The sequence below is a fragment of the Dermacentor andersoni genome, chromosome 9 (genome assembly GCF_023375885.2).
Source record: "Dermacentor andersoni chromosome 9, qqDerAnde1_hic_scaffold, whole genome shotgun sequence".
NCBI lineage: Eukaryota > Metazoa > Arthropoda > Arachnida > Ixodida > Ixodidae > Dermacentor > Dermacentor andersoni.
In genome coordinates this window covers 67699918-67713512 of record NC_092822.1, presented here as the reverse complement: position 1 = coordinate 67713512, position 13595 = coordinate 67699918, and the positions used below count along the sequence as shown (strand labels likewise).

The 13595-nt window shown below is 43.9% G+C and overlaps 1 protein-coding gene across 1 annotated transcript in view; it reads right to left on the bottom strand.

Moving 5' to 3' along the window:
• The window catches only part of LOC126528592 (uncharacterized), a 35903-nt gene that overhangs the window by 9347 nt on the left and 12961 nt on the right, over positions 1-13595 (bottom strand). The window contains exons 2-3 of the mRNA XM_050176448.3: positions 4520-4704; positions 821-1017 (exon numbers count right to left, since the gene is read on the bottom strand). Coding sequence (XP_050032405.1) covers positions 821-1017; positions 4520-4704 — 382 coding nt within the window. The remainder of the gene's footprint in view (positions 1-820; positions 1018-4519; positions 4705-13595) is intronic.

Here is a 13595-nt window from a genome sequence, read left to right as displayed (position 1 = left end):
GTGCTGTCTCGAGGCCGCTGTGAAACATCACAACAGATCGTACACCACTGGTTTAGGCTGCAGCCCTCATTTTGCAACTTCGGGTACAGCGCCCATACTACCTGCAGATCGTGAGCTAGGCCTCCTAGAGAATCTCAAACTCACGGAAGTAAGGAAAACTGTCAAAGAACAGGAGGTCTACAAACGCCGCATGAAGCGCAACTTTGATAAAAGGCACAGTAACGAGATACCGGACATACAACCTGGAGACTATGTCCTTGTAAGGAAAGGAGCTGTGCCTTCAAATTCTAAATTTTGCGGACCATTTGAAGTGATTAAGACTGCATGCCAGCATGGCATATTGAAGAATGTCTGGTACACCGGAGCCTCGGGTCAAACGAAGTGCGTCTCTATTGGAAACATTCAAGTATTACGCCAGGAGGTGTAATTGAAAGACGTCCGGAAGAGTGAAGCGGTCTGCGCTGGACGCATGAAAGAAGACGAAGAAATGGGCTAGGGAAGAAGTGAGAACGAAGACGTTGTAATAAAATGGCGGACGACACCCGTCTCACTAAGATTGTCATTTCTGCTGCCGTTCTAGTTAGAAACGCTACATAGGTCATGCGCTTACTCTCCATTACGCACGATATGAAAATATTGGCGACTTTACGTCTTTCTCTTGGTAGGTAAATTCCTTGTGAACGATTTTCAATATTTTTCTCTCTGCTATTCTCTTGATTAGTCGTTTTTTTTTTTTTGTTCATCTAGAGTTTTGAGATAGCCGTCAATTTTCAGTAGCCAGACTTCCCCTACTGCTGCAGTTAAACAATAACAACAATACCTGGTTTTCACTTCAGTGAGAATTTTGTCAATCTTGGCGATCTTCTTTTGGAAGTCGAACATCTCGCGTCGGGTGCGGCTCTTCTCCATCTCGGTGTTGATCAGCTCTCGCATGCTGGTCAGGTTTTGCTCGAACTGTCGGCCCAGCTGGATGTGAACCTCGAACTCGTGGATCACCTGACGCTCCGCACGCAATATCTGCGCCGGCCGCGCCGCATCACATGGATTACTGCTCGTGCGCTGGGTTCAAGCTACATAAAATTGCTAGAAAAAAATTGCAATGGAGGACTCTGGCGCTGCGAACGTTCAGCTACCATGGAAATTATGGTTGGTGCATGCATTTGTCCATTCGTCGTTCTTGTCGCTTCAAACGTTGTTGTATCATTATTTATTACGCTTTCTCCTTTTAAGTTTCCGAGCTTTCATAGTTTTCTAAACGCAGCAAATGCAATTAGTCTCCGCACACACGCCTAATTACTGAAAATTGTTTCATTTGTAACGTAATATTTTGTTGAAACATATCAATCTGTAGTGTCACAAAGCCGTTTGAAACTAGACGGACGAAGTGCAGGCAAATCCATGCATTCTTCATCATTGCCATGGTCGCTCAAGAGCCACACTTTTAGCTATCCTAAACGCTAGTGCCAGAATTTCCTCGAGTACCATTTCAGGATGCTCTGTGGTTCGAAGAGATTATTAGTGCTCTGCTCTCTATCGTGCTGTCTATCATTTCAACGCAAACTGAGCGGCAAGAACCCAGCACGCACAAAGGTATGAGACGTCCCCAAATCGCTTTCAAGATACGGCGCGAGCGACCGTGCGCCCGCGCAAAGTTCCCAGTTCGTGGCAGAGTATAAGCCGCCCCTCCCCCTCCCTCTCGCGCTACCTCCCCGCTTTCCTCCCTTTCGCTCGTGAGGTTGAGTCGCGATCGTCAGTTCCCCTTACCCACGATCGCGAAATACGCAGCTGCTGCTGGGGAACAGCGCCCCCCCCCCCCTCTTCCTCCCTCCCATCTCCCCACGGCCTCTAGCGCGACGGAAGACGGCACGTTTCCTCTCCGCCTTCCTTCCTCGCGCGCGCCTGACTGAGCCGTGGTTGACGGCTCCCCTCGCGTGCTTTCACTCGCGCATATACCACACTGCACGCGGCGATGGTGTTATCGCCATTGGACTTTATACGGAACATCGCGGCGACGGCAAAAATGCGTCTGGAGTTCCATAATTTCTGTCGCTATTATATTTAGAACACACAGTGCTATAGACGATTTTAATAATTACGGTGTTCTGTCGACGTACCTCTAACGACCGAACACCGTAATTCTTTTAATTGCGAGTTCCACTTAAATATTTTTCTTGCGTTGAACAGCTTCATTAGCGTTAGCTGGGACACGCAGTATATCGTAACTTTATCCACGTATATAAAGATGTTGCCTTTAGCACTTAAATAGGGTAATAAACAAAACATTCATTTCATATTTATAGCATAGTAGTCGATAGTAAAAACCAACTTTTAAGGATGTCATTGATATGTATTGCGGTGTTAGCAGGACGTACGCCTCGCTTGCTCCCTAAATACATGCTCGTACTCGGTTGAGTATCGCTTATACAAAATAACTACATATGCTACTTGTTCAAACTACAGTCGACGCGATCGCCACGGATTATTGTGGGTAACCAGTGTGGAGTGTGGATATTATTTACATTTCGACGCACTTCGCGGCTTCGATATCTGATCGAAAATCTGCTTCAGACCAGGTTAGATCACTGAGGTTTCACTATGGAGTTTGGGTGCGGGAGCAACGCCGGAAGTGCTTCGCGTGCGATGGTGGTGCTCTTAGCCTTTCACCGCAACACTGTGCTCGACCAAACACTCTAGTTTACTGCCACTGTGTGCTAACCAGAGCCCGGTGTTTCTGTGCCAGCCAACGTGTTACCCTTTTTCATCAGCAGTAGCATGCTATAGCATACTATAGCATGAACATAACCGGTCAAGCATTTCCAACATTCATTACAGAATACCACTCTCTCTTTTTCGCGTGCTGGTGCTCATAAACTTTATAGCCCGCCTCCGACGATACCGGTGCTCTGTAATCGGTACAGCAATTATTTCTAGAACGTGTGGCTTCTCTGCGCGACCGACCGAATACGATATCCGCATTGAGCAGGGAGAAGCTCGACTAATGCTGCTACACTTGCTGGGTCCTGACGTTGATTATTGAAACTGCGTGAAAATTTGAATTTCTTGTTTTGCTCCCTTGAGAAAACTGGCTTTCTCTCTCGCCACCTCTCAATGTCGTGGTTGAATTACTTATCAAAAATATTTTTTCTGATATTAACCTCCAGCACTACAGTTTCTGTAGCAAATATGTGACTTCCTAGCTAACAGTAGCGACAAGATCGCAAGTTCAGCACATATATTTCTTGTTCTTGTTGTTGTTGTTGTTGTTGTTGTTGTTACCTAATTGACCTTTCTATTGTAGAAGTGCCGTGTAGGCAGCGATGCACCAAAAAAAAATTCTATTAGAAGCTCTCTCCCTTTCTCTCTGTCTCTAAGTTTTTCGGTGACACTCGAATAATCCTAAATCGCAGCATCAGCTGCATCAACTCATTACGTCCGCTTGCAAGTCAAAGGCGATCTCTTAATCATTGTTGCCTTGCGTCCGCTGACTCTTTTCCATCCTATGCCTCCAAGTCTTCTAATTCTGTCGCTCCACTTAATCCTTCGCTGCCATCAACCAAGTTGTCCTTCCATTGGCACCCGTTCTATTCAGTCATCTGCTCTACCGTACATGGCTGGCTCAAGGTGCCCTTTTTCTGACGCTTAATCTCATCGAGAATGTAAACTGCCCATGTCAGGACTGTGATCCATACTGTATGATCTCATAAATCGAAACTCGGCGCACCCGGAAAAAAAAAACGCTGCACCTTTTGTCAGGGGTACGCCAGCCACATTTGAAGAAATGCACGACTCCTGCTCAAACGCGACAGACACTTTTGCAGGTGTTAGTACCTTGTTTGTTTCTGTTTTGTCCCGTTTATGCTGATACTGCAGTTTTACACATAGTAACGTGCACATCTATTTTTCAGTCCTCGAATAAGTGAGTCATTGCACGCACCGGCGTGTCCCGTGACTTGCATTGACTCAATGCCCAGTGAATCTAATTCGTGGTGTGACAACGAGCCAACACTCACTTTCTTATCAGCGATTCATTTTTGAAGTATTCGTGCCACCACCGTCAACATTACGCGCCGAAAGTCCATTAACCTCACAAAACTAATACATCAAGTATGGCCAACACCGCCTTTGACAAAGCTGTGCACGTGTCTTTGACAAAGCTGTACATGTCTAAACGTCTAAACTTCGGGCCGTTTGGCTTATGCGCTCACCCTATTTCGTCCGTCTCTTTTCACAGTGTTCTTTTTATACTACCGTCCTCAATGTACTGATTTTGGATTGCTTGAACCTACGCAAAAAGAAATTATGCTCTACATGTCTTCATTCACGCTGAACGAGTCTCGCGGGAGGCGTGCTACAAGTTACACCACTAGCTTTAGCATCTAATGAGTTCGTGTAGAGTTTTGCCACACTGCACATAAACGAGGCATCGTTTCATTTGACCTGACAAGCTATTAATTCGTAAAGTCCTGATGGCAAGTGTGACCCGATCATTTGGCACCGAGACAGCCTAGCGGACACGCACCGTCTCACCACGTCGAACGGTCAGTCGCCCCCGAGCTCTCCCGTGAGCCTTTTCTCCCGTTCTCTCCTCCTTTTTCTCTTCGTCTGTTCCATCATCTTCCACTTCATCTTCTTCGGTTCCATCTTCTTCTGTTTCTTCGTCATCCGTCCTCGGCTCTTCTGGTTCCTCTGGCGGTTCGTCGACCTCTGTAAATTTAAAGTAGTAAAGTTCAGTTGAAATAGCACTATTGAGGTGTGAGTGGCGTCTGCACAGGCGATGGATAAAAAGATATCCTTTCAGAATGTGAGACGTCAATTATGGGCCAGTTCCAAATAAGCAAGAGATCGTCAACTATTACATTACGAATGAATGAATGAATTGTTTGTTAGAATGTTGTTCAACACGTCACCCTGCATCTCTGTCAGTCTAATCTTTTGTTCTAGAAGGCGTGCCCTCTTTTTTTTTCTACCTTATCCCTCCTTTCCGCCTCTCTTTCTAAACCACTATGCCCTCCTTTTAAAAAAGCGAGCATCCCCTGTTCCCCTCCTGGTGGCAAGTGCCAGCCCGTCACTTCCCATTGTTCCTTTATGTATTTTTCTGTATCTCTAGACATATATAATTCATAAGACAATGATTAATCATTCAGTTTCTTGAGGCACCCACGAACGATCTCGGGGGTCTTTATGCTCGCATGCTCAGGACAGCACTCCAAACAAACTAAAACAATGAAAATATCGGAACATAGGAAAAGCGATAAATCGGCCTCGTCAGTGTACGTTCAATGTTCATGTACTATGTATAGTACAAACTAACGGGAACAAGAGGGACACTGACTAGGAAGGAAGGCATAAATTGACACGAAGTACAATTACTATCCACTACGAACCACCAGTTGGTGGTTTGCAATTGTTCGTGTCACTTTGTTTTCCTTCCTAGTCGGTGTCCATCTTATCACCGTTAGTATGTGATCTACACAATGCAAGCACAATGAACATAGTAGGGATACGCGCCTGTCTACTATGTCAGCTGCTGTGCTTTTCTTGCTCAAATAATCGTTTATTTCTTTTAATCGCATAAGACTGAAAGCGCCGTTCCGCCGTTTGAGGTTGATTTCTTAGAGCAAGAAATTGCCTGAATGCCGATGTTCACAAAGATAAGTAAAGAGTCGCGAAATTTTTATTTGTTCGCTTTGAGACGGATTTCTCAGTTCCAACATAAAGCCGAACAATAATGTAGTAACATCTGTTCAACAGAAATCTTAAAACTAGTAACATCTTTCCATTCATCCATCCTGTAAGCGTATTTCACGATGAGTTTGTGTTTGAGTTAGCAGTTGCTGAAAAGCGTCAATTTAGTCTTTTGGAATAGCCCTCTTCGGATGTTAATGTGTTTTACAGCAGATTTTGCGGATGGATATCTCGAAACTGGAGCTTCTATTAGGATTGCTTGTAATCAGGCGGCAATTTTCTACTCTTCGGCTCCAATTTTGCAGTTTCAGTGTTCGCCTTAAGATGAGCCATGAAAATATTAATAACACTTCCTAATTACCCATCTGTGCATTGAGTTATGCTATGCAAGTGATGTCCTCCTCTTTCGCTAATGCCCCTAACAAGTCGGGTTCCGCTATTCGCTCCATGCGAATTCTCAAGAGAAGCTTGTATTGGCTCACAAGTGGCGTTGTCGTGGTCACGCAAAAAAAAGTTGTTCCAGGACCTGCGGGAAAGCGCGGTTTGATGAGTTGACTGCTGTGCTGACGCCGGAGCGTGAATCAGTAGCAAGGATTCTAGCTGCATAGGCGCGCGCTCACGCCACACGCGCAACCAATCAGAACAGTTTCGCTTCCATCGGGGAGGGAAAGGGCAGGGTAGGGTTCCGCACGCGCTGCCTCCGGCTTAATTTCCGTTCAGTTCAGTCTCGCAAAACGGATGGGACTGCCACGCGTTGTGCGTTCCCTCGAGGAACGAAAAGCCTTAGACGAGCGGCGGCGAGAACTCGCCCGTGAAAGGGCTTGCCATCGGCCCGCTGATCCACGCGTTTGATCCGCCCGAGCACAGGCAATCCGACAGCAATGAGAAGATCCCGAGCTGAGACAACGGGAGGCCGAAGCAATCCGGCACCGTAACCTGTGGGTTACTTAACCGTGGCGAAGGTCTGGTGCACGCAGGACAAGCTTCACTTACCCCCGTTTTCCGGTAGGGGAAGGATTGCTTATTTTTCAAAATTATTTTCCAACTAAGAAAAGCACCTTGTACACGCATAAAGGACTGGCGAATAAGGAAACTCAAGAAAGCTTCTCACGCTTAAATAAGACAAACCATAAATAGCGCAATACAAAAGAAAAGTGTAATCGACAAGAATAAAAGGAAGACATACCTATTCGTGATTCAATTATAGATCAATGGAGGACCAACCACAGTTGATATGTGAGAATTCAAGTCAAGTCAAGTCAAGTCAGTTTTATTTACATCATTATGATGTGGGTAGGCTCAGGCAAAAAAGCGAACGATGTTCGCTAGAGGGAGCCCGAGCCCCCCTACATGGCGTACAGCAAGGTCAAAAGTTTTTAAAAAAGTACAACATCCACACACACTACCATAACCGAATATAATACAAGAAATTCAAAAAAGTCGATATAAACTCTTGGTACATGCGCATTAATACACAATGCATAGGTGTTAACGGAGATGAACATGTCATTCCTATCGCACTTTAACGCAAAAGGAATACAGCGGTACAATTCAGAAAAATCGCTATAAGTGAAATTCAGAACGATCGATATAAACTCTTCGCACATGCTCATTAATAAACAATGCATAGGTGTTTAACAGAGATGCAAATGAAATTCGTGTCAGACTTTAATGCAAAGGCAATACAGCGGCTTACAAAAAATGATTTCTTAGAGTTTGTGTACTAGATGTTTCAAGAGAAAAACGTTCAAATATGAATTTATTTAGTAACCTTGGAACTGCATGACGCATCATCTGTCGACCATGTTCTGTACGGCACAAGGGAATGATCCAACGTTCGTGTTTTTTTTTTTATATCTTACGGCTAAGAAAAATTCGTATAGCTTATGAACGGGTATGATTTTGAATCGTTTAAACAATTCTTCGGTGTGTGCGAGGTAGTCAACATTTGCTATGTAACGTACTGCTTTCTTTTGCAGCATGTGTATTTTGTGCGGGTTAGTTTGAGTAGTAGTGCCCCAAACAAGAAAACAGTAGTTAACATATCACATGAATAATGTGTTGTATATTATTAATTTAATCGATAAAGGTCGATTGGAGCGAAATTTCGCGAGCATTCCGACGCACTTTGATAAATTGGTTAAAGTTGAGCTAATGTGAGGGTCCCAGCTCATGTTCTTGTTAAAGAAAATTCCTAGAGTTTTTACTTTGTCTACCACCTCTACAATAGAACTGTCTATCTTTAGCCTAATGTCTGATGTAACGATGCTCTGCCGGTAATGAAAAAGTACTGCTTTTGCTTTCTTAATATTTATTATCAAGGAATTTGCTGCGCTCCATGATTTCAACTTTTCTAGTACATTGTTTGTGTTTGAAATGAGCAGTGGAATGTTATTGCCCCTAAACAAGAGACTCGTATCTTCTGCATACAGAAGATATTTTGGAAGGTTGCTGATATCTGTTATGTCGTTTATGTATATAATAAACAGTAGCGGTCCTAAAATACTTCCTTGTGGACCTCCAGTGGTTATAGGTTGAAGGGTTGAAGCATGCTGATCTATTGTTGCACATTGATATCGATGCTGTAGGTAGGACTTTAGTAGACAAGCTGCAGTGCCACCGATTCCATATCTTTCTAGCTTAGTGAGTAGTATTTGATGGTTTAGGCGATCAAAAGCCTTCGAGAAATCCACAAGAACACCTATGCATATCTCCCTGTTTTCAAGTGCCTCGAGGATGATCTCTTTTTGCATTAGTAAGGCTGTTTCAGTGGACCTGTTTGGGCGGAAACCATGTTGTGACGGATTAATGAGGTTGAGCTTATTGCAAAAGTTCATGAGTCTTATGAATTACTCTTTCTAGGCCCTTAGAAAAAATCGGCAGAATAGAAATCGGTCAGTGGTTGGACATATCGTTTTTATCGCCACTCTTGAAAAGTACAATTACTTTGGAGATTTGCATTAATTTGGGAAAGCAACCTGTTGATAACGCCAGATTATATATATAGGTCAGTAGGGGGGCAATAACATTCAGCACATATTTAACTGGAATAATTTGAATGCCATCAATATCACGTGATTTGCTATATTTCAACGAGTTGAAGATATTACATACCTCGCGTTCATCTGTCGGATCAAAATAAATGCTGCGGTTATTCCTAGGAATAGTGCTGCTCAGAGATTGTGGGTTTTGAGAACTGCTGACATCTTTAAAAAATGTGTTAAATTCTTCGGCAAGCTCTGTGCCATGTATGCGGTGGCCCTGAAAAACGAGATCTTTGATAACTGGCGACGATGGGGTTCTGTTTAGCAACTTGTTTAGTTTTTTCCACACGTCTGCACTATCCTTACAGAATTCCTGTTGGAACTGAAGCTGCAGGAAGCGCCGCTTTTCATTTCTCAGGAAGGAATTCAGCTTATTTCTATATTGCTTAAATATTTTCAAATCTAAAAGTTACCTCGTTTTGACAAACTTTTTATATAATCTACCCTTCTTTTTTATTCGTTTTAAACACTCACGGCTGATCTAGGGCTTTCGGTTGTTAAGATGTGGCTTTAAAGTAATTTCTCTAAATTGTTCACAGTAAATTCGCTTAAAAATGGATATGAATGTTTCATACGCCTCATCTGCAGTGTCACAGCGAAATACACCATCCCAGTTTTCATTCACAAGACTCGAGTAGAAAGATTCCAAAGTTACAGGGGTGATGTTCTGGATGGTTACTGTCATCAAAGTTTGCGCATGCGTTCTTTTATCTTCACATTCAACAAAAAGGTATATCGGAAAGTGGTCGCTTATGTCACTACATACAACTCCTGATATTACATTTTTTACATCAATGTTGGTGATAAAAAGTTTTATCAAAGTCTCTGTGTACATTGTAACACGTGTTCCAGTTTTAGTAATGATAGCATGACCATTTGCTTGTACGGCCAAAAGAAAGGCCTCTTGCGCAGGGCAAGATTTTAGCATATCAATGTTGAAATCACCCGCAAGTAGTAATTCCAAATTATTTACATTCACGTAGTTGAATAGCAATTCAATGTGGGAAATGAATTGATTGAATTGACCGTTTGGCGGTCGGTAGATTACACAGTAGATGTATTTTCTCGATTTCAAGCATAGGCATTCAAAATCTTCAGTCAATAGAGACAGTTCAGGAATTATTTCACATTCTAGATTATTTTTGATGAGGACTTCAATTCCACCCCCTTGTTTATTAGGTCTGTTTAGGAAGAAACTATTATATCCATCACGCCTGTAAACCTCTGTATCCGTTGAATACCACGTGTCTGTTAACATTATTACATCGAAATCAAAAACAAATTCATTTAGAAGAATAGAGAGCTGGCCTTCTTTATGCCTTGCTGATCTAATATTCAGATGAAAAGAGCTCAAGCCGATTTTCTTCGATGTATTAAATGTGGTGTTTATGTCGTGCGGAGACTGAGCCATTTTACAGGCGAGATGCAAAATATAAAAAAATGAAGACACTTAAACCATTTTTTCCACGTCCTGAGCATTGCGAAGGTACAGAATCGATGACGATTCATCCTTCCGTGCAAGAACCCTACCATTGCTTGTCCAGACAAATTTCCACCCTTTTGCTTTCTTTTGTTCAATAGCCATGCCAAGTACTCGTTTTAGTGCTGGACAAAGGTGTTCGTTGATGAACAGGGGCGAGTTTGGTGAAAAACCCAGGTCCTCAGTTGATAAGCGCATTTTACGTGCTTTTTGGAGCACAGCGTCTCGCTTGGGACGGCTTTTGAACTGTACAACGATATTCGGTACAGTGTTGGGGTTTTTTGCAGGGACGCGATGACAAATATCAATGTCGCTTTTCGCAATAGGCTCCTTTAAAGCCTCCCCTATTTTATCAAGAGCATCAGGAAGGTTTTCATCTTCAGAGAAAGGTATCCCTTTAATCTCAAGGTTCCGATTCCTTGAATACTGCTCCGAGAAAGTCACTCGATCCTCGAGCTGTAAAACTTGCGTTCTGAGCGCTTGGCATTCTTCTAATAACTTTTCATTAGCCGCTTGGAGCTCTTTTACTTTTGCCAGCTCATCACGTTCTTTCTTTCTGTCGTTTTAGCATGTGCTATTCGTTTTAGCATAGCAATTCTTTTAGCATATGCCTTGGGAAGTATATTTCTTGTTTTTTTTTATTTTGTGGGACTACGTTGGACTGTGTGGTATGCGAGGCGCTCCCCTTAACACCTTGCCTTACCCGTACGCAGGGGCCAAATGGTACCTTGATCTTGCTCAAGGCCCAGTTCAGAACCTCGTGTAACGTCTGCAGTCAGAGGCGCGGCGTCTCAAAACGCTAGCTATAACAGGAGAACAACGCTTCCCTTAGCACTGGTACTACTGGTACCACCGGTGCCACTAGTACCCCCTCAAAATGGTACGGTACCACTGTACCGTTTGTACCGCTGTCTTAGACTGTACCATATTCGGTATCGGCCCATGAAGACGGTTAGACACTCACAACAAATCAAGGACGGTATTCAAACATGTCTTTTGGGTTAGTGGTAATTGTAATCAATACTCTGTAGTAACTGTTTTGATACTGCCATCGCTCGAAGTTTAAGAATTCTCACACAATATGCGCCATTTTTGCTCACGGTGCAGTGTAGATGTCTGCTGTTGATGTTGGGGGAATCGTGCTACTGATGCTGGAGGCTCACCTGCTGCCGAGTAATAGTGAAATCGTTTGACATATTACAGCGAAGCTGTATATGGTTACGGCATTTATGTATTCCAGGAACAACCCGCGAACTAGCTCTTTGGCACCTCGGCGCAAACGCGCTTGTTGTTGTTGTTGTTGTTGTTGTTGTTGTTGTGGTTGTTGTTGTTGTTGTTGTCCTGAGTGGCCGTGGCACATACCCACAGTGGGGGATTGGCCAAGAATCGGGTGGTTCAATTAGGTGCATAAAAATAATAATGATAACAAGGGCTTGTGCCGAGGCTCCCGCGTTCGTCCGCGTCGTCTCCTTCCACACCTGGCTCAGTGGCCGCTCATTGCTTAAGGTTATGTAAAAGAGATATTCGAAATTATAACGTGAGAAAGACTGAGGAAACAGTAGAAAAATGGACGCAGCATGAAATGAGTGAGAAGAAAACTTGGCATAAGAAAAGCCAAGATGGATGCATTTATGCTGAATTTTATGCTGACCTGTACAGTACCCAGAGCAGCCAAGAGGAAACTATCGTCATAGAGAAATAAATTCAACAAGAGGGGACACTCGGCGAAAACTGGCAACAGGAAACACGTCACGCCTAGTGTCAACACTATCCGTTAGGTGACGCGAACATTGGAAAAAATAATGTGAAATGAACTCATAGACAACGTTTTATTTTTTTTAATCTTTCCCGCTAAAACTAAAAAGCTTTGCGTATAAATGAACTCATCCTTCGCCACTTATTTTTCTTGCGTCACCTAGCAACAAGCTAGCGGCACGCCAGACGTGCCATATGCATGTGTCATTCGCCAGACATGCCACCGAAGCGAGCGAGGCTGGCTGCGCATGTGAATCTCGCCTGCTCGGCGACCCGTTCCTTTTGGATGTAGCCCGTTTGTCGGGCTACCGGCGTTCTCTTGCGTTCCGTCTGCATTTCGACACGGCACCGCTGCACTACTGGACTACAGCATGGTGATGAATATTCTTTGACTGTCTGCGAAGCACTTCAAGCACATTTAGGCTTACTGCACAAAACTAAACCTATATAGTGACGCAGTTATCGAAAAACAGCTCCGCCGTCCAGGCCTAGTTAACTCGAGTTCAGTATTCGCACTGGGAGATGTTTGCGACGCTTTCTCTGAGCCCAAGCATTATTATAACTTATATCGGCAGTTTTTGGGCACGCTCGCCGCACCTGGCTTTGTGACGAAAAGCGCCTAGGCCGTGTGACGCAGTTTCGCGTGTACTGAATCTTAGCCGGGCAAGTTCTGGCGCTTTCTCTGACCCCGGACATTATTGTGACTGACTTCGTTACTTTTTGGGGTACTTTTCAAGCAAAGTGGCCGTGCTCGGCGTAGTGATGCACTTAGCGAATGGCAGCTCGGCTGTGTGCCGCAGTTTCGCGTGCGCTGAATCTTACTGGGACAAGTTCGTGACGCATTCTCTGACTTCAAAATTTATTGTAATTCATTCCGTAACATTTTGGGATACTTTTGAGGCATGCTTGCCGCGCCTGGGGTTGTGAAGCTGTTAGCAAAAAAGCAAGCCGTCCGTGGTGAGTTTTGCGTGTACCGAATTTTAGTGGGACAAGTTCGTGACGCTTTTTATGGCCTTGCAACAACATAGACCTTATTTCGGTACTCACGGTTGTCGAACACGCGACGAGCGATTTGCCGAGAGTGATAACACGGGAGTGTGTTGCTTGCGCCAGCAGGACGCGTAAAAGATAACGCCGAGGAGCTCAAGAACTTGACATCTGTTTTTTGAGCGACTGAAAACACGCTTTGCACCCATTAATTTATCTTGAGTGCGACTAGAAGGCATCCTGCGAGTGTGTAACATGGCGTGGCTGAGAGCCTGTGTTGTAGCCACCTCGTTGTACTTGACGTACCATCGCGTCGACTGATGCCAAGTTGTTTTCGAAAGGCGCAGTCACCCGTGTATTTGTTATATTAAAGTGCAGGAAATAATTCCCGCGAAGGGAGGGATGCTTGAAAATCGGATGTTTCCTTTATATTTCATGGCATTGTTTAGGAGGAGTCTATATGCTACAAAATGTATGTAAAAGTGAATTTATCTGTAATGCCGCTCATTCCCCACTTACTCACGTTTCGCCACTACGCGCAACATTCCTGTTAGGTCAATATACCAAAATGATACATGCTTGTTTGTAATTAACCTTTTTTTTTCGGCTGGTGGCATCCGATGGAGCTTCGTACGGTAACGACT